At 36.1% G+C, this 18,819-nt stretch overlaps 1 protein-coding gene across 3 annotated transcripts in view; it reads left to right on the plus strand.

Annotated features, from left to right (window-relative positions):
• Positions 1 to 18,819, plus strand: part of VPS13C (vacuolar protein sorting 13 homolog C) — a 187,196-nt gene that overhangs the window by 31,462 nt on the left and 136,915 nt on the right. For all 3 annotated transcript variants that reach the window (XR_010317431.1, XM_064267464.1, XM_064267465.1), the window contains exons 6-11: positions 6,275 to 6,384; positions 9,071 to 9,130; positions 14,076 to 14,135; positions 14,956 to 15,036; positions 15,944 to 16,001; positions 17,744 to 17,871. Coding sequence is in view for 2 of the 3 variants with exons in the window: in XM_064267464.1 (XP_064123534.1) it covers positions 6,275 to 6,384; positions 9,071 to 9,130; positions 14,076 to 14,135; positions 14,956 to 15,036; positions 15,944 to 16,001; positions 17,744 to 17,871 (497 nt within the window). In the remaining variant the exon portion in view is untranslated. The remainder of the gene's footprint in view (positions 1 to 6,274; positions 6,385 to 9,070; positions 9,131 to 14,075; positions 14,136 to 14,955; positions 15,037 to 15,943; positions 16,002 to 17,743; positions 17,872 to 18,819) is intronic.

Raw genomic sequence — 18,819 nt, forward strand, 5'->3', positions numbered from 1 at the left:
GGAACAGCTAATAATTTGGGACTTTGATAATAGTGTAGTTGGAGGCAAGGTTGGAAAGTAGGTTTAGGTCAGTCGAAGAGATTTGAATGTCATCATGATGATGGTGATAGTACCTGGCATCTGTTGAACACTTACTGTTCGCTCTTTGAGATGCTTTATATGAACTAACTCATTTAATAGTCACAATTCTATGATACAGGTGCTGTTATTGTTCCAGGAAACCCTGGTAGTCTAGTGGTTAAGAGCTTGGCTGCGAACCAAAAGGTTGGCAGTATGAATCCACCAGGCACTCCTTGGAAACCGTATAGGGCAGTTCTGCTCTGTCCTATAGGGTCGCTTTGAGTCGAAATTGACTCGACAGCAATGGGTTTGGTTTGGTTTTGGTTTTATTGTTCCATTTTACATTCCAGAAAGCTGAAAGTTAATAACTTGTCCTGGCCACTCAGTTACAAAACAATGGAGCTAGAATTTGAACCCATTCTGGCTCTAGATCTTGTACTCTTAACCTGTGCCACAGTGGACTTTAATATGTAGCCAGTAGAGAAGTCTTAAAAAAAAAAACAAACCAGGGAGTGACATGATCAGAGCTGAGATTTAGGGAGGTAAACTTAAAGGGTGTCTAGTCTGGATTTGAGGAGGAAAGTGAAGGCGGTGCTATCTAGCCATCGTTAACAAGAATGGATATAAAGGATTCAGGTGGTGTATCCAAAGGGAATAGATCACAGTGACGTAAGATGAGGTCATTTTAGCTTACCTTAAACTTTGTGTCAAATATCACAACAATGTTTTATTCTGAAAATAGGCAAAGTGGGAAGTAAAAAGAGAACCAAAATAGTGGACTTTCGCTCCGTTAGAAAATTTGCCAGTGGAACATGAGCCGTATTTGGTATTTTTCTACCTTGCTTTCTTAATTTAAAATTATTATAACTTTTAGTTATTAAGAATTTTTTATTTAATACGAAACTAAAGATTGTGTGTTGACAGAATTGAAGTGGTGTCCCTGTGAGTGCTTCCTTTGAACTAATTTCATGGTACTGTTACATGCTCTTTAATTCTTCGAGTTGAGTTTGAGCATATTTTACGTGTGAAATTACATGCTTTGCGTTTTGGTTATTGCTGCCATGCGGATGCAGGCGCCCTTTCAGGGGAGTTCTTATACGGCTTGGAAACCTTTGTTTACAAGGACATCAAGCCTGGTGGGTATGCATGGTTAATGGTATCCAGCTACATAAAAATACATATTCTTATCCATGCTCGTACTTGCAATGACGCTCATTTGATGGGGTGCCATCTTTTTAGATAATGGAAATGTAATTCATGTTTTCCCCTTTCCATCGTTTCCTTTCCCTGCCTTCACCAGCCATTTATTCATTCACCAAATATTTGAATGCCTGTTTGTGGCAAGTTCTGTGCTGGATGCTGGCGTTCATGGCGAGAAGCAGATGTGATCCGCTGCCCTTGCGAAGCCTGTAACTGGACGTTCAGATAACCTACTAATCTGGACTGCCTTTCCGACTTCCCTTCTGTAGAACAATACAGTGGTTTCTCAATGAAGCAACCCCTTTCCTAGAGCAGTGGTTCTCAAACTTGGGAAAAGCGATGAAGTAAAACCTTTTTTTTTTTTAATTAAAGTGAGACTTTATTCAGAACCTTAATGGGCAGTGGTGCCAAGCACCTGAGCCTTCTTCCCACATCCCTCTGATTTGCCTGACCTCCGTAAATAGCTCCTGAGCCACCTCCAGCGCCCTGTCCTGGGAGGCATGTTGAGATTTTAAACTTGACATAAGGCAAATTGAAGGCCGAATGCTTTAGGATTTATAGTAGGTTTCTGGGGGGTTAAAAAAAAGGGGGTTACGTACTAGGAAATTTACCAAGTATGTTTAAATAATAATTTTATCTAAAAAATAATTTACTAATCTTTATATTTTACGTAACTTTTCAGCTTTTTATGTTAACTTAGTCACACTTAGAATTTGTTTTGATTAAATGGCAAGCAGGCTCTCTGTCTTGCAGCTGAAACAGTAAGGATTGTGCTAGAAATGATTTCTGCCACTAGAAACTTATATTTAGTTTCATTATGACAAATGGAAGAATAATTTGCATGGCCAATTTCCTACATGGTGTTGAGTGAAATCACCGTGAAAGCAGCTTCCGTTTTAACAATTCTGTACCTTTACTAAAGCATGGCTGACTGTTAATTTGTCTTGTAGTTAACTTTGTTTAATATAAAAGATAGTGTGGAGATACTCATGATTCACTCACCAGCTTTGTAGGTTATAATTACCTGCAGTGTGGCAGTGGCAGTGTTTTCTGATCTTATTAGGAGTAACCTGCTTCCAAGATACAAAGAGTATCTGGTGGCCCGTTCGAATATCTAACAAAATCATTGGGCAGCATTGTTTAAAAAAAAACAAAAAACAGAAAACCAACAGGGGTCACTAGGAAGGAAAACCGGATTGATTCGGAGTTTTCTTTCTTTTTTTGAAAGATGTATTAGACTGGATAAAAAACTACACCCAGAATATTGGTGATTCTGAAATGAGAAAAGTTAGTTTTGTTGATAGTATCTTCGATTAGTTGGTGAGGGCTTAGTGTGCAAATCATGATTGTTTCCTCTTTTCAGTTTCCAAGTATGTATTTGTTCCTTATTTGATGTCAGTTTTCTTTGTTTTTCCAGAGCAGTAGTTCTGAAAGGGTCAAAACTATTTTCATAATCCTACTAAGGCATTATTTGCTTTTTCTCTGTGCTGACGTTTGCGCTGGTGGTGCGGAAGCAATGGTGGGCAAAATGGCTGGCTGCCTCAGCGCAGATCAGGGTAGTGGCCCCGAGCTGTACTAACAGTCGTCGTGTTCTTAGCCACCATGCACGCACAGTAAAAGGAAAAAAATCAGTCTCACTTAAGAATGTCCTTGATGAGACAGTGAAACTTTTTAAAATCAATGTCGACTCTTGAGTACATGTCTTTTTTATATTCTTTGTGACAAAATAGGATGTATAAAGCACTTCTGCTGCAACCCAAGCAGGATAATTGCCTCAAGTGAAAACACTTAAACACTTGGCACTTGAGTTGTCAGCTGGACTAGCTGTTTTTTTCATGTAGCACCATGTTTACTTGAAAGGATGATTGACAGACCATTATTTGGATTTGAGTGTTCAGGAGGCATTTCAAGAAACAATTTCACAAACAAAAAACTGACAATATTTGTTGCCAGTGATAAAATTTAGCTTTTAAATGAGAGTTAGAATTTTGGGAAACTTGTATTTACCACCTTGATGAGCTTGACAGCTTCCTAGTACTTAAAGACTTTTCTGATAAGATTGATGGTGATATTAATAAATTTATGATTTTTGATATTAAATAATGAATATTTGGAAGGTCTGCATGACTCAGTGAACCATTATTCCCAAGTGACCAATGCAGGATGCTAAAAAAATCACGTGTGTGTTAAAAAAGGTCCATCTAGAGTGCCAGATAGACCAGTTGATTTTCATGTTACAGAATGAAAAATCCATCGATAGGGTTTCATATTCCACAGTGTAGCCAACCTTTAAGAAACTACCACCTGTTGAATTTGAATGTAGGATCAAAGGAGAATATCTATAATTACACGAAAAGGCAGTGAAAACGCTCTTCCCTTTTACATCTACATATCTGTAGTGAGATTTGATTTTCTTCATCTACTTCAGCCAGAACAACACATCTTAAGAGATGCAAGGCAGGAGCAGATGTGCGGACCCATCTGTCTCCTACTAAAGTCAGACAGTCAGGGGATTTAGAAAGATGTAAAACCATGCCATTCTTCTCACTAAAACTTAGTGGTTAGAAAATAGTTATTTTTTATAAGTATATGTTGGTTATGTTATCATGTAATGGTTTATTGTTATTTTAAAATGAATACATAAATATTTAAAACATTCCTCAATTTTTGTTTCCATTGTGGTAAATATTAATAGATGTAACCCACATAAATAAAAAGCCCTTTAGGGTCTTCAATTTTTAAGTGTGTTAAAGGGGCTCTGAGACCGAAATGTTTGAGAATGACTTTAGAGAGAGGTTGAGAATCATAAATCTGCTGTCCATCAGATTATTTACCAACTTCCTCTAAAGAGCTTTGTAGCACTCAGATTAGATTTTAAAAACTAGAGAGGTTTAAACTCGGTGCATCTAACACTGAGATCAAAGATAGAACAAGGGGGTCAGAAAAAAAAGTGAATCCAGGGTGATAATAGGTTAGGTAAGAAGAGCAAGTTATAGTAGAATCTAAACCCAGGCAGATGGACCCCTGTTTCTGAACGCTGTTCTAGCGAAATGGGATGGTTTTCAGGACTAGGCTGGGCTTTCTTGTTTCTTTTCAAATGGTATTTCTTTGAGAACTCGGTCTTTTCCTTAATGTTTGATTTATGAATGAAAAAGAGTCAGGGACTGTCACTGTGGAAGGAGACACTGGTAATAGCAACATCCAGATTCTGTTATATGTTTATTAAATATCTTCTTGAAACTTAGGGTTTTGTTTTATAATCCAGGATTTGGTTCCTAATTATTGTAGTGGCAGGACAATCTGTTTTAAAATATCAAGGAAGAAAAAATTTACAATTTCAAGCAAAATTTCATGTATATTTTCTCAAATACGTATAACATTAATTGAGTTTATTATAATGCCAAAATGTGGAATTTTTGATCCATTTGAACATACAGTGTTTTGTGCCCAGGTATTAGGATAATCCCTGTCCTAATGAAGCTTCCTGCCTGGTGGCAAGACAATTGCAAACTCTTCAAATACAGTGTGATCACTGCTTAATGGAAGTCTGTGTTATAAGGTGCGGGGGTTGGCGACCCTGGAGCTGCTTGGGGGCGTCAAGGAAGGTTTCACACCAGCAGTGGTGGTGGACCTGAGATTTGGAAGCCTCCTCTGAGTTTGCCTGGTGAAGGACTTGGGGAAAAGCTACCCAAGCTCAGGGAATGGCAGGTGTGGAGGCACTCAGCATTAGAAAGCATGGCTTGTTCTGGAACGCTTACATAGTATTTCTCTAATACCCAGTGTAAGGGTGAGCAGCAGGAGATAGAATGGGGCAGGGAGATAGGGGTTAGATTTTTTTTTTTTTAAATATATAAAAGGATCTTTTGTGTTATGCTTACCCATTGTAATTTTATTTGGGAAAATGTAGAGAGCCTTTAAAGAATTTTGAGCAAGGCATTTACAGGCTCAGATTGGTATTCAGACAAGATCAATCTGATGGCAGTATAGGACAGGAGGGTGAAGACTAGCGGCACAGAGACCATACAGAGACAGTCTCCAGAATTCAGACCAGAGGGGATCTATGTAGGCAGCTGAACATGAAGATGTGAAACCTGGATCAGACAGATGTTGGTCAGTGCTGTGAGGTGAAGCAATGCCAAACACAAGATTATGAGATTTTGAAGCTGATTTTAATAAACATTTAAAAAAAATTCTTTATACCCTAAAGCCACTGAAGAATTTTACCTGTGAGGTAATATCAGATAGAGGGATTCATGTGTCTGCAACCCACCCCTCATTTCACTTGCATTCCTGTGTCCCCACCATACATTATCAAAGCTTTTCTCTTCAAATTCCATCTTCTGTCATTATTACATTTCCATTAATATTTTGGTAACATTGAAATTAAAGTGAAACTTTGAATGGTAAAAAGTCATAAATATTAAAAAAGGCATTGTGTATGGACATTTCACCCAATTTTTATGTAATTGCACTTGCCAGGTTAGTTTCTAGATTAAAGAAGGCTATTCTTTATAAGCCAGGTTTGTGAGTTTGTGTTAGTATTGAGATAACAGGTCAGTTTCACGTAGGTGAACTGTACAGAAGCTTGCTGTCAGGAAGAATTCTCTTGTTTTCTTTTCTGTCCTCTAGTCTGCTAACTTGACTTTTATCCTTTTCTCACTAAAATGCTTCCACTGAGAAGGACGTAAACGTAAAAAGCACAAAAAACATTTTAAGAAACCTTTTAAAGGTCTTGATCGCTCAAAAGGTAGGTAAAAGTAGCTTTTTATGCCGTGTATTATTTACATACATTGCCAGTTGCTTTCCGTCTTAGGAAGGAAAAATGATTGTTAGATTACATTGTAACTTCAAAAATAAGTTTTAAGTTGGAAATGCTTATTAAATCTAAATCTAAAAGAAGGACGCTAGAATTGGCTGTAATTTCCATTGAGTAGTGCCTCACTTATCCTTGGTCATTGATTATGAAGTATGTGAGAATTTCAGTTCTTTAGCTTGTGCTTTTCTGTTTTTATAGATAAGCCAAAAGAAGCCAAAAAGGATACATTTTTGGAAAAATTGGCCACTCAAGTAATAAAAAATGTACAAGTCAAAATCACAGACATTCACATTAAATATGAAGATGATGTAAGTAATTTTAGCATATTGTCTGATTTAGTAATAAATGTATTTTATGATGTTAGTTTGTGATTTCTGTATACGTAGATTATCTGTAGCCAATTTTGAATCTAAGGTTGATTTTTCTTTTTTTCTTTCCTGCTAAGTATGCCTCCATATTTCCTTTCCTGTGTTAGGCCAGTTTCACTGATGATTTATGTGTGTAAATATACCATAAAACCATCATATTGTCCTTTCTAAACTGGTATCAGAGATTTTTAGATTGTCCTCTATTATTTATTCCATGTTTTGTTTAATGCCTTAAGACTCATATTATTATAACTTTAAGGAACGAATTTTCTCTTTTTACTGAAAAAAAAAATTAGTTCTAAGAGGTGATGAAATAATGAATGGTAATAGACTCTGGTGGTGCAGTGGTTAAAGTGCTCAGCTGCTAATGAAAAGGTCGACCATTCAAAACCACCAGCTGCTCTGCAGGAGAAAGATGTGGCAGTCTGCTTCGGTAAAGATTTACAGCCTTGGAGACCCTGTGGGGGCAGTTCTACTCTGTCCTACAGGGTCTCTGTGAGGGTCTCTGTGAGTCGGAATCAAGTCGACGGCAGTGGGTTGGTTTTGGCTGAGAGTCGACAGGGCACTTGACTCTTGGTCCATCGTCTTTACATTCCACCAGTTGAACTGGACACCCTCAGCTGCCCTCACACACGTGCGCAGGATAGTTAGAAAGCAAATCTCATTTATGACCAAAAGTTTCACATTGCTTGATTAAGAACTATTTTACTGAATAATTGTAGTTAACATGTAACAAAGATTTTGAATTTAATATGCATTGCTTTCTTTTAAAGTTTGAAACATATATGAGAAACCTTGAATTTTTTTATTTACCTGAGAAATTGGAAATGTTATTCCATCTCTGCCAAATTTAAGTTTGCATTCTTTATTGTTTTTTAATTTCCTATAAGTTTGGATTGAATTAAAAAAAAAAAAAACCTGACAAATAGTTTACTTTCTTTTCCTGTTCAGTTGTTTATGTAGCTTACTATTCAATGAGACCCACTTCTAGTTTTTGAAAATATGCCATCATCTTTGTCATGAACTGACTTTACCCCTTGGGCTCTATGGAGTCAAACAGAATTTTATTAACATAAATATCTAAAAATCTAATAAATACCCTTGTTTATAACAAACTTAGGAAAATAATATGTATTTAACACATGACAGCAGTGAAGGAATTATTGTCAAAACGAATGGCATATTGATGGATGAGAACCTCAGTTTAAACTTAAGCTAAGCTTTTTATTGACCAAATAAATATAAAGGTACGTTATTTCTGTTCCTTTAATAAAAAAAAAAATACAGAGATACACAGGAGTGGGATAAATAACATCTGTCATGTGTAAATTGATGTCAGTGACAAAATATATTAAAATATTCTAAAAGGAAAAGAACTAAAAAGTGTGAAAGGATCTTGTATCTTGCCTTTTTTGATCTAGGATAATGAAAACTACCATAGAGTGTAGGAAGGGGTATAGGGATTGTATAATAATGTATCATACAGGTGCTTAGTAGATGGCAGAGTTTGTGGATAGTGCATTAGCAACTGAGGAGCTGTGTTTTAATTAAGTTACTTCTGAAATAGTTGGAGAAACTGGAGAAACAAAGGAAAGAGAACCAAGGAGGCTAGTGTTCATTTAATGTACTGTTTATCTTCTGCGTGTTTCCAAGACAAATTTAAAGTAGGTATAAAGAAATGAACCCAAAACAAAAACCAAACCCATTCCTGTAGAGTTGATTCCGACTCACAGTGACCTTATAGGACGAAGTAGAACTACCCCATAGGGTTTTCAAGGAGCAGCTGGTGGATTCGAACTCCCAACCTTTTGGTTAGCAGCTGAGCTCTTAACCATGTTTTTTCACAAATCACTATATATCTGATATTAATTAAAAACAAGATTCTTAGAGTCATTTGTGCTTCGCAGCTATACCAGAGCATGCATCTCTCCTATTTGAATGCTTTTTAGTCCGTGTTGGATGACTTGAGATCATTATTCTTTTCTTCCTCTCCCTAGTTTCCCTAGCTTCAGCCATGACTAAAGAACGCTGTTTAACTCTTAGACATCTTAAAATTGCATTGTACACATTGTGGTACGATTTAAGCACTGTGTATAAATTAATGTAGGCATATAGATCAAAAATGGAACAAAATTTTAACATTGATGGATGTTTAGGTGAAGAGACTGAGGAAATTAAATATAAGAATGCAGGTATTTCCTAAAAAAGCACTTTGAAGTGTCAAGGAGGTTGAAGGCTTAAGGAGACAGTTCACATTCCAAGCGTGAAAGCCTTCAGTGTTTTCTCAGTGATTTTGTGGCAGTGTTGTTATCTGTAACACCATGTCTTATTTATCTTTGAAGAACGTCTCTAATGATTTATGTATGTCTCTATTGACTGTCCATTTTCAACTGTCTAGAAGAGAGTCCGTTTAGTCATAATCACTGAGTCTTCTCATGTCTAGAAAGAAAGGGGTTCTGCTAGGAAAGTATCATAGTAAGGTGCCGTTGTACCTACTCAGTCTGGATAATCCCAGCCATAGCCCTCCTCCCTTTCCTCTCTACAATCTAGCTGTGTATAGCATAGAGTGGGACATGGATTAATTCTTACCATCAATATGTTTTAATGTTGTCTTTTTCTTCGATAGGTCACTGATCCAAAGCGGCCTCTTTCATTTGGTGTCACACTGGGAGAACTTAGTCTATTGGTAATGTTGACCTTATTTCAAATTTCTTTGAAACCTACAATGTATTATTTCAAAGTCACAGGGTAAATTTCCTAAAATTAACTATAGCTAAATTAGCTATTGTTTTTTTTATCTTCTTTTATTATCTTGCTACAGCGTTTCTAGAAGTTCAGAAATTTCACTGATGCTATTGTCGCATTTTCTAATTATTTCAATTTCTCTATTCGAATTTAACAAATACCAAATTATCAATATCAAACATTAAAAAAAAATTAAAAACTGAATCTTAAATATGTATGGAAAGTAAAAAAAGGTAAATTTCTGTAGCGTTTTGTACTCATGCTTGGTACAGTTAGATGGAATTTCCAAAGAGCCTATACATGTGTGGTGTGTATGTTTATTTGTGGATGTGTGTGTTGTATTATATTGGGATGTACACTTAATCAGAATACTAGATCAAAAGTAATTCATTTTGATTAAGTATTTTGTAAGAGTTTGGTTTTCTCTTAAAGGTCTTAAGGGTAGAGAGTTGTATATATCCAGATGGGAAATTTTTTTTTCTCCCTATTATGAGTACCTTGATAGGAAGCACATTTTGGGGCATAGAAATTAAGAAAAATAGCTAAATTAGATTTTTCCTTTTTGTGGAGAAAAAGATGTGGTTCATTTATGCATTTTTAAAATTAAGGACAGTGAACATTAAATCATATTAAGTACAGGTTTGCTTTATGGTTATATGGAGAGGGCCTAAGGAGTGAGAGAAGAGGACAGAAGATGGGAGAGGTGGACTGGCAGAGACAGAGAAAAAAGATGTGGTTACATGAAAGCCTTAAGAATGATACAGCATACAGAGAAGTAGAGATATACTGTGTTTTTACACAAATAATGCGCACCTTCTGTGTTTGTTTGCTGGCCGTGGCCCCTCCCCTGCAAGGTACCCTCCCAAGTGTTGCCTCCTCTTCATATGTTGCTGTAAAAAAAAAAAAAAAAGAAAAAAAATGCATAGTACATTTAACAAAATATCTCATGGGGGTGGGGGGAAGGGCATGGCCAGCGAACAAATGCAGGAGGTGCGCATTATTTGCATGAAAACACGGTACAGTGAGTTTAAGAACAAAGGAGAGACTAGTTATAGAGAAAAAGAGAGAGCTGGAGAAACAAAGGAAAGGGAGCCAAGGAGGCTAGTGTTTATTTAATATACTGTTTATCCTCTCCAAGTATCCAAAATGAATTTGAAGTACCTTTTTTTTTTTTTAAATTTTTATTGTGCTTTAAGTGTAAGCTTACAAATCCAGTCAGTCTGTCATACAAAAATTTATATACACTTTGCTATATATTTCTAATTGCTCTCCCCCTAATGAGACAGCCTGCTCCTTCCCTCCACTCTCTCTTTTGGTATCCATTCTGCCAGCTTCTAACCCCCTCTGCCCTCTCATCTCCCCTCCAGAGAGGAGATGCCAATGTAGTCTCAAGGGTCTACTTGATCTAAGAAGCTCATTCTTTACGAGTATCTTTTTCTGTCCCATTGTCAAGTCCAATCCCTGTCTGAAGAGTTGACTTTGGGAATGGTTCCTGTCTTGGGCTAAGAGAAGGTCTGGGGGCCATAACCACTGGGGTCCTTCTAGTCTCAGTCAGACCATTAAGTCTGGTCTTTTTACGAGAATTTGGGGTCTGCATCCCACTGCTCTCCTGTTCCCTCAGGGGTTCTCTGTCAGGGCAGTCATCAGTTGTAGCCGGTCACCATCTAGTTCTTCTGGTCTCAGACTGATGTAGTCTCTGGTTTATGTGGCCCTTTCTGTCTCTTGGGCTCATAATTACCTTGTGTCCTTGGTGTTCTTCATTTTCCATTGCTCCAGGTGGGTTGAGACCCATTGATGCATCTTAGGTGGCCGCTTGCTAGCGTTTAAGACCCCAGACGCCACTCTCCAAAGTGGGATGCAGAATGTTTTCTTAATAGATTTTATTATGCCAATTGACAATTTGAAGTAGCTTTACTGTTTGGGTAAAAAAGAAATATACGGTAAAGCCTATTTAAGAAACGAAGATCGGTGTTCTGAAGGGCAGAGAGATAATTGTTCCAGAAAGCTTTGACTAAGAATAGTGACCATAAGTGAGCACACTATTAACTTTGAGCTAGAAAATATCTAAAAAAGTACACACAAAAGGAAAGGAGAAGGGAATCAAAATAGTTCACTACAAAAAATTAACACAAAGGCTGGCAGTATTGGAGGAAATAGGGACAAAGAAGGCATGTTGTTGTTAGTTGCTGTCGAGTGGAGCAGAACCGCTCCATATGGCTTTGAAGGCTGTGACCTTTCAGAAGCAGATTGCCCGCCTGTCTTCCAAGGTGCCTCCGGGTAGGTTCAAGCCTTCAACCTTTTGGCAAGTAGTTGCTGAGTGTTTGGCTTAACTATTTGTGCCACCCACAGACTCAAAGAAGGCATAAAATATGCAAAAAACAACTAATAAAAATGGCAAAGTCCTTATTAGTAATTACTGTGAATGTAAATGGACTGACTGATTCAGTCAGAAGGCAAAGAGTGGCAGAATGGATAAAAAAACAAGATCCAACTATATATACTGTCTATAAGAGATGCATCTTAGACGCAAACGCACAAGTAGTTTGAACGTGAAAGAATGAGAAAAAGTACTCCATGCAAATAATAAGCAAAAGAAAGATGTCATGATGATTTTAATGTCAGACAAAATGGACTTTAAGTCAAAATCTGTTACAAAAGACAAAGAGGACGCTAATGATAAAAGGGTCAATTCATCAAGAAGATAAAACAATTGCGAATATATATGCATATAGTTTGAGTCTTTAATTTTTTTTTTAACATTAAAGACTCAAACTGTATAAAGCAAACCCTGACAGAATTGAAGGAGAAATAACTCTACAATAATAGTTGGAAACTTCAATATACCACTTTGAATAATTGACCAAAACATCTAGAAAGAAGATCAGTAAAGAAATACAGGACGTGAATGACACTGTAGAGCAATTAGACCCAACAGACATACGTAGAATACTCCACCCAGCAATAGCACAGTATACACTCCAGTGCACCTAGATCATTCTCCAGGATAGACCATATATTAGGTCATAAAATAAGTCTCAGTAAATCTAAAAAGATAATCATACAGAGTATATTCTTTGACCGCAATGGAGTGTGATTAGAACTTAATAACAGAAGGAAAACTGAAAAACACACAACCAGTGGGTCAAGGAAGAAATCAAGAAAAAGATCAGAAAATACTTAGAGTTGAATGAAAATTCAAGTACATCATACCAAAACTTATGGGACTCAGCGCGGGCAGTGCTTGGAGGGACAGTCCTAGCAATAAATGCCTACACTAAAAAAGAAGAAAAATCTGAAATCAGTTACCTAACTCTACAATTGGAAGAACTAGAAAAAAGAATAAACCAAGTTCAAAACTACAGAAGGAGGGAAATAATAAAGATCAGAGCAGAGATAAATGAAATAGAGAATAGAAAAACAATAGAATCAATGAAACCAGAAGTTGTTTTTTTGAAAAGATCAATAAAATTGACCAACCTTTAGCTAGACTCTTCCATCTCGTGTCTGTAAGTTTGTCGTACTTTGATGGTTCGCATGTTGCTGTGATACTTGAGTAGGAAGAATGACCTGGCAGTCTATTTCTGAAAGAATTAACCATCCTCAGTTGTGAGGAATTGAGGATGGTACGGGAGTGGGCAGTGTTTCGTTCTCTTGTACATAGGGTTGCTATGAGTCGGAACCAATCAGTGGCACCTAACAACAACAACAGCAACAGGAACAGCTAGGCTAACAAAGTAAAAAAGAGAGAAGATGCTAATATCTAAAATGAGACATTACAACTGACCATACAGAAATAAAAAGAATCATGAAAATACTTTTATTATTTTTGTGATGATTTAATAAAGTAGTTTGTGTATGCACCTGGCACCTTGGCTCAGTTATTTTCTGCTGCTTCCACTGCAGTGCTGCGGTACCGACTGTAGCAGCAAACCTACCTCTTCCTGTGCTCATTCCGTTCCTTTCTTCCATCTTTCTGTTTCCAGTCTCCTATATCTGAGGTAACCTTTCCACTTCTGATCTGGATCCCAGCTGTCCCCATGTCTTCAGGAACCATTTTCCCAGCTCTCCCCTTTTCTTCTATCAGTCTCCCTCACTTTCCTAAATCTCCTACTTTTCTCCCGTCCCCTCCCTCCATCCTTCCTTCTGTCTTTACCTCCCGCTCTCTCTGTCCCTCTGTCTAAGGACTCCATGTAAACATTTGAACACATTCAAGTGTCTCTTTTACAACAACAAAAAAAAGCCTCTTTGTAACCTTTCCCCCACTCCCTCTGGTCCCCATCTAATTACTACAAACAACTTTTTTGAGAGAATTTTCTACCCTACTGTCCTTTCTTTTCCACCTCCCACTGACTCCCCACCCACTGTACTCTGACTGCTTCTTTCCATGGAAGCTGTTGCAACAAGTTCATCAATAATGCTCTTGCTGCTGAATGAGTTTATCTTAGTTTATCTCATGGCGGCATTTGGTATTGCTTACCATGGTGTTTTTCTGGAAACATAGTTGTCCTGTGGTTTCCGTACTCTCCTGGTTTTCTTCCTATTTCACAGTAATGATTATTTTTTAAAATATAGACCTTCTTCAATAGCTACAGGCTGGTCGGTTGTTTTATTCACATCCAGTTCTTTATATAGTTCAGACATATGTACCTCAATGATTATTTTATGGATGAATAAATAAACTCAGGGTTAAATTAGAACCTCCTCAATTCTATTTTCACTGTTCCTTTGATTTTTTCGTATTAACATATGTAAGGAAAAAGCTAACACTAGCCAACATTAGCCAGGTGTCTCTGAGTTTTCTTACTACAATTTACAAATATTGGAGCACTACTGTGTGCCACTTAGACCACATTTCTACAGTTATTCTCTTTTTTTTTTTCTTTTAGACTGCAAATGAACAATGGACTCCATGCATATTAAATGAAGCAGAAAAAATTATATACAAGGTATTATACTCTGTTAGAATAAAAATTTCCTATTAGTTTCCTAGGTACAAAGAGTTATGCATTTTCTTTAAGTAACCTTTTAGGAGCCGAACACGTCACTGGGGTGTGAGGTAAGAGTCTAGGGTCTAGTTTCTGCTCTGCTGTTTACTACCTGTGTGACTTGCTGTAATCACTTACCCTCTCTGAGCTTTAAGTTTTTCACCTATCAAATGAAGAAACTGGATGAACAATTCCCAAATGATGTTTTATGGAGCGTTAGGTAGCTGAGATATTATTAAGTGGCATAGAAAAAATAACCTGTGGTTAAGTAAGGTTACTTGCTAATGTAGTGAGCCGTACATAGTCAAACAGGTATGTTACATTTTGTTTTAAACTACAGGACTTCACAATGCTTTAAATATACTAATTAATATTTTAAATCTCCAAGAGGGCTGTATAGTTTTCCCTAGCTTGTCGATCGCAGAACACCCCTCTTCCCTTGCCTGAACCAGTCCTTGATATCTGCTGGAGGGATCATGTCTGTCTGATTCAGCAAAACATTTACAGGACCGGTTAATACTGAATTATCAATAAGTATTTGGTAACTAAATGAATGAGTCCCTTGGAGATAGTGTTCCTTAAAGCACAATTTGGCAAATAACAGACTTCATAAATTATATGAATAATAAGAATTTTCCTTCATTTTTGCTTTTTTTTCCTTTCAAAATTCAAACTGGCAGTTGTGTAACTTTAGGGTAGTGAACGCTGGAATAATTTTTTTAATGTTGATTTATATTTTCAATGTGTTAGTTGCTTGACGTTGTTTATTTTTCTTTTATAGCTTATTCGACTCGATAGTCTTAGCGCCTACTGGAATGTAAACTGCGGCATGTCTTATCAAGGATCAAGGGAACAGATTTTGGTAATTTCAAATTATACATAGAAGAGCCATCTATACACTTCCTAAATTTTGTTCAACATAAAAATCCTTAATAAAGACAGGATATCAGTCATTTGTTTAACTTGTGTATAACTAAATCAGAAGTGTGAAACACATTTCTAGGAATCTTATGTGTTTATGAAAAAGCGCTTTTGTTTTTGAAGATCTTTGTGAAATCACTCACTAGACGAAGAGATGAGAATAATGTAATACTGTACTATTAAATTGAAAATGCATTCATAGTTTTTTACAGTGATTTTGGTGGCATTCTTGTTACATTGTGTGTTTCATATGACAGCGATTACTTTATTGTGAAGAAAGATGATGCTCTTCAGATCTAAAGGATATATCCCTGACAAATGCTTTTGTCAAATGCTTTTAAGCATTTGTGATGATTTCCTGAATAGGGGAAGATTAATTCAAAATTCTAATGTGGTTAGTCAATCTTAGCCAGGCTTATTTACTTAGAGGAGAAAGGAAGAACAGTTGAAGTTTCTGGACTGGATTAATTCCAAAGTTCTAGCTCTTATCTCTCAAAAAGATATCATAACAAATAGTTCGTTATTGACTATACAGTGTTTTAGATACCAGTTCATGTATGTTTATGTATATATGTTTTTTTCCTCCCAGAGGCAGAGGGGAACACAATGTTATAATGTTGTTTGTAGATATTTAGAATTAAAAAAAATTACTTTCGTGCCTTCACTCTAAAGAAATATACCTGTGTATACCTTTTTTTTTTATACCTCAGTGTGTTTTTCTTATTGGATGCTAGTTGCAAAGCTAGGAATAAGGATATTGATTTAAGCACTAAGGTTTTCTTCTTTTTTGTGGTTGAATATGTGTGTATTTCCTTTTTCATTCTCATATAATTAAATTTTTTGTTTAGGATCAGCTGAAAAGTGAAATTCTTACAAGTAGCAATAGACCCCCAAATCATCAATACAGTAAGTAATGATAAAAGTTAATTTCATGTTATAGGAAGTGTGGAATTAAATACCTTATTTTAATATACTTTTTACAATAAAGTTATTTGGCAAAGAGAAAGTATTGATTATATACGTTAGGTTATTATATACCTTAGGTTTATATTTAGATAAGAACTCATTATTGAGGATTAGATTGTAGCGTGGGCACTGCTTGGGGAGACAGAGAGTGGGGGAGTGTGGCTGTGGTTCACTCTCTACAGCCAATCCCCCTTGACCTCTATGTTTTCTTCTCACCTTGTTATTGTCTAATTTGTCTTAGGATTTAGATTAAAAAAAAAAAAAGAATTACTGAATTTTTGAGATCTTGATACTTACTTGGTCACCTCTGGCAAGACACTATTGCAATGTAAGACAAACTAACCACTCTAAAAAAAAAAAAAAACCACTCTAGAGATTCCTTAATTGAGCTTTTCTATTTCTTGGCAGCCTCGCCTTTATTTTTCAAATAGATTGCTAATACAGCTGCCTGCTTATTTTTTTTTTATCCTATCTGTTTTCTCCATTCTAAAGAACCTGTTGGCTTGTTTTTGTTTAGTATATGCTACTCTGTGGTCATTTTCAGCTTTCATACCCACATTCTTTCATACTGCTCTGGTTCATTGTTGTTTTCTTGGTATTTTCTTATAGTTAATTGCCATTGAATGATGGTTGGCACTTTCTCCTGTGTTCATAAAAAACTCCAAACCAAACCAGTTGCCTTTGAGTTGATTCCAACTCACAGCAACCCCATGTGTGTCAGAGTAGAACTGTGCTTCATAGGGTTTTCAATGGCTATGACTTTTCGGAGGTAGATCACCAGGTGCCCTTGGGTGGGTAGTCAAGTGCTTAACCGTTGGCTCCACCCAGGGACTCCATAGACCCCTGTATTTAATGATGACAAAGATTTCTAATGTTGTCAGTTTGTTAAAGCATTGAGTTTCGTTGTATAAAAGAACTAGTTCAGAAAGATCAACAATTTCATTCTCAAGCATTTTCCACTTATGAATAACTTGTAAGTCACTAACCATTTTTATACAACCTTAGGCAAGCTGTAGATGCCATAAGGAATCACAGTTTATTTACTTTTAATACTATTCACAGTTAAAATTTATTACCTTACTTTGCCCTGCCCATCATCTTTCATAATACACATTTTCATACTACTCAACTTCAAGAATATTTTCTTTAGTTGATTCTAAGATTATTAAAAAACCCCACAAAACCCAGTATTTGATAAATTATTTTGGAAATCACAAAGTGATATGTAATATTTTTTCTGGGCAATCTGAATTTTATTCATGATTCTGTTCCTGAATTCTGCCAGTGATTAAATAAGAGAAATTAATAAAATTTAGCTTCCTTCCTCTTACTGATATTTTTAATGAATCATAAAATCATTAAATGACTCATAGCAAGGAACAGAAGCCTAATTTTATGAAGAGTCTGAATAGCCAAAAATAGATTGTATATGTTGTCTACATTTCTTGTGTAGAAACGTAGGGCACCAGTTCCCTCCTTGGAAACTCACTTTAACAGTTGAGTTTAACAGTTGGTATTATGGAGGTAAGTGGATGCTTAAATGTTATTTGGTACTGAATTTGTTAAATGTATTTTTGATCATTTTTCTTTACTTCCAGAGTAACAGTGTTCTCGTAATTATTTACAAGAGATCGTATATAAGGGCACATAAACATATCTTATGTCTTCCCATGTGATTTAAGTTTTCCAGCCAATATCAGCCTCTGCAAAGCTCTATATGAATCCTTACGCAGAAACAGAGCTCAAAACACCCAAACTTGATTCGAACATAGAAGTACAAGACATTGCCATTGAACTGACCAAGCCTCAGGTGAGATTTAGCTGGACGTTGCTAGCTTTGATTAGCCCTGAATCTTGGCTGCTTTTGTCCTTTGTGGTTATTTCTTCTCCTTCAATGCTTTGGTGGTTCTTTTTGATTGTTACATATAGAGTTGAATTAAAAATTTATTTAAAAAGACAATAAGCTTCAGATTTAAGAGATAACTTTTATCTGATCTTTTTCTAAATGGTGGAGAATCTTATCAAACTGTAGCAAGTTACGCTAGTTCCATTTGATGGAAGATTTTAATGTGTTTTTCCTTCCTTAGTTTTTCATAGCAGTCACTCTTACATTAAATATTATTTCCTTAATTGTTAGAACAGCTGTGTTGATAGCTTTTTCCCATCATTTGTTGCCCAGAATTGATTATATCCCTGGGGAGTTTGGGTAGTGGATCTGGACAATTGCAGCTGAAAGCATGGCAGGACATTTAGCTAATTCAGCTTCTAGCCCAGTGCTGTCCAACAGAAAATATAATGAGAGTTATATATGTAATTTAAAATTTTTCAAATAGCTGCGCTAGAAAAATTTGAAGAAAAAATGAAATTTATTTTAATAACATTTTATTTAACCTAATATATCCAAAATATTATTTCAACATGTAATCAATATAAAAAATTGTTAATGAGGTATTTTATATCCTTTTTTTTAACTTAAGTCTTTAATATCTGGAGTTTATTTTACACTTACATTATATTTAAGGTCAGACTAACTACATTTCAAGTGCTTAATAGCCACATGGTAACCCTTAGGTAGAATTATGTTAAGAAAAATTGGAGAGGAGGAAAAGCTGGACTTGGTTCTTTCTTTCTTCTGCCTATAGCGTTGTCAGCTTTGTGGCCGTTTTCCCCTCCATTGTATCAGATCCACAGAGTTGCTGGGGTGGTGGCAAGATGGGTGCTAAATGGCTTTGTCTTGCTTTAGTTATGCAGCATTTTT

Source organism: Loxodonta africana, chromosome 13 (assembly GCF_030014295.1).
Source record: "Loxodonta africana isolate mLoxAfr1 chromosome 13, mLoxAfr1.hap2, whole genome shotgun sequence".
NCBI classification, from domain to species: domain Eukaryota; kingdom Metazoa; phylum Chordata; class Mammalia; order Proboscidea; family Elephantidae; genus Loxodonta; species Loxodonta africana.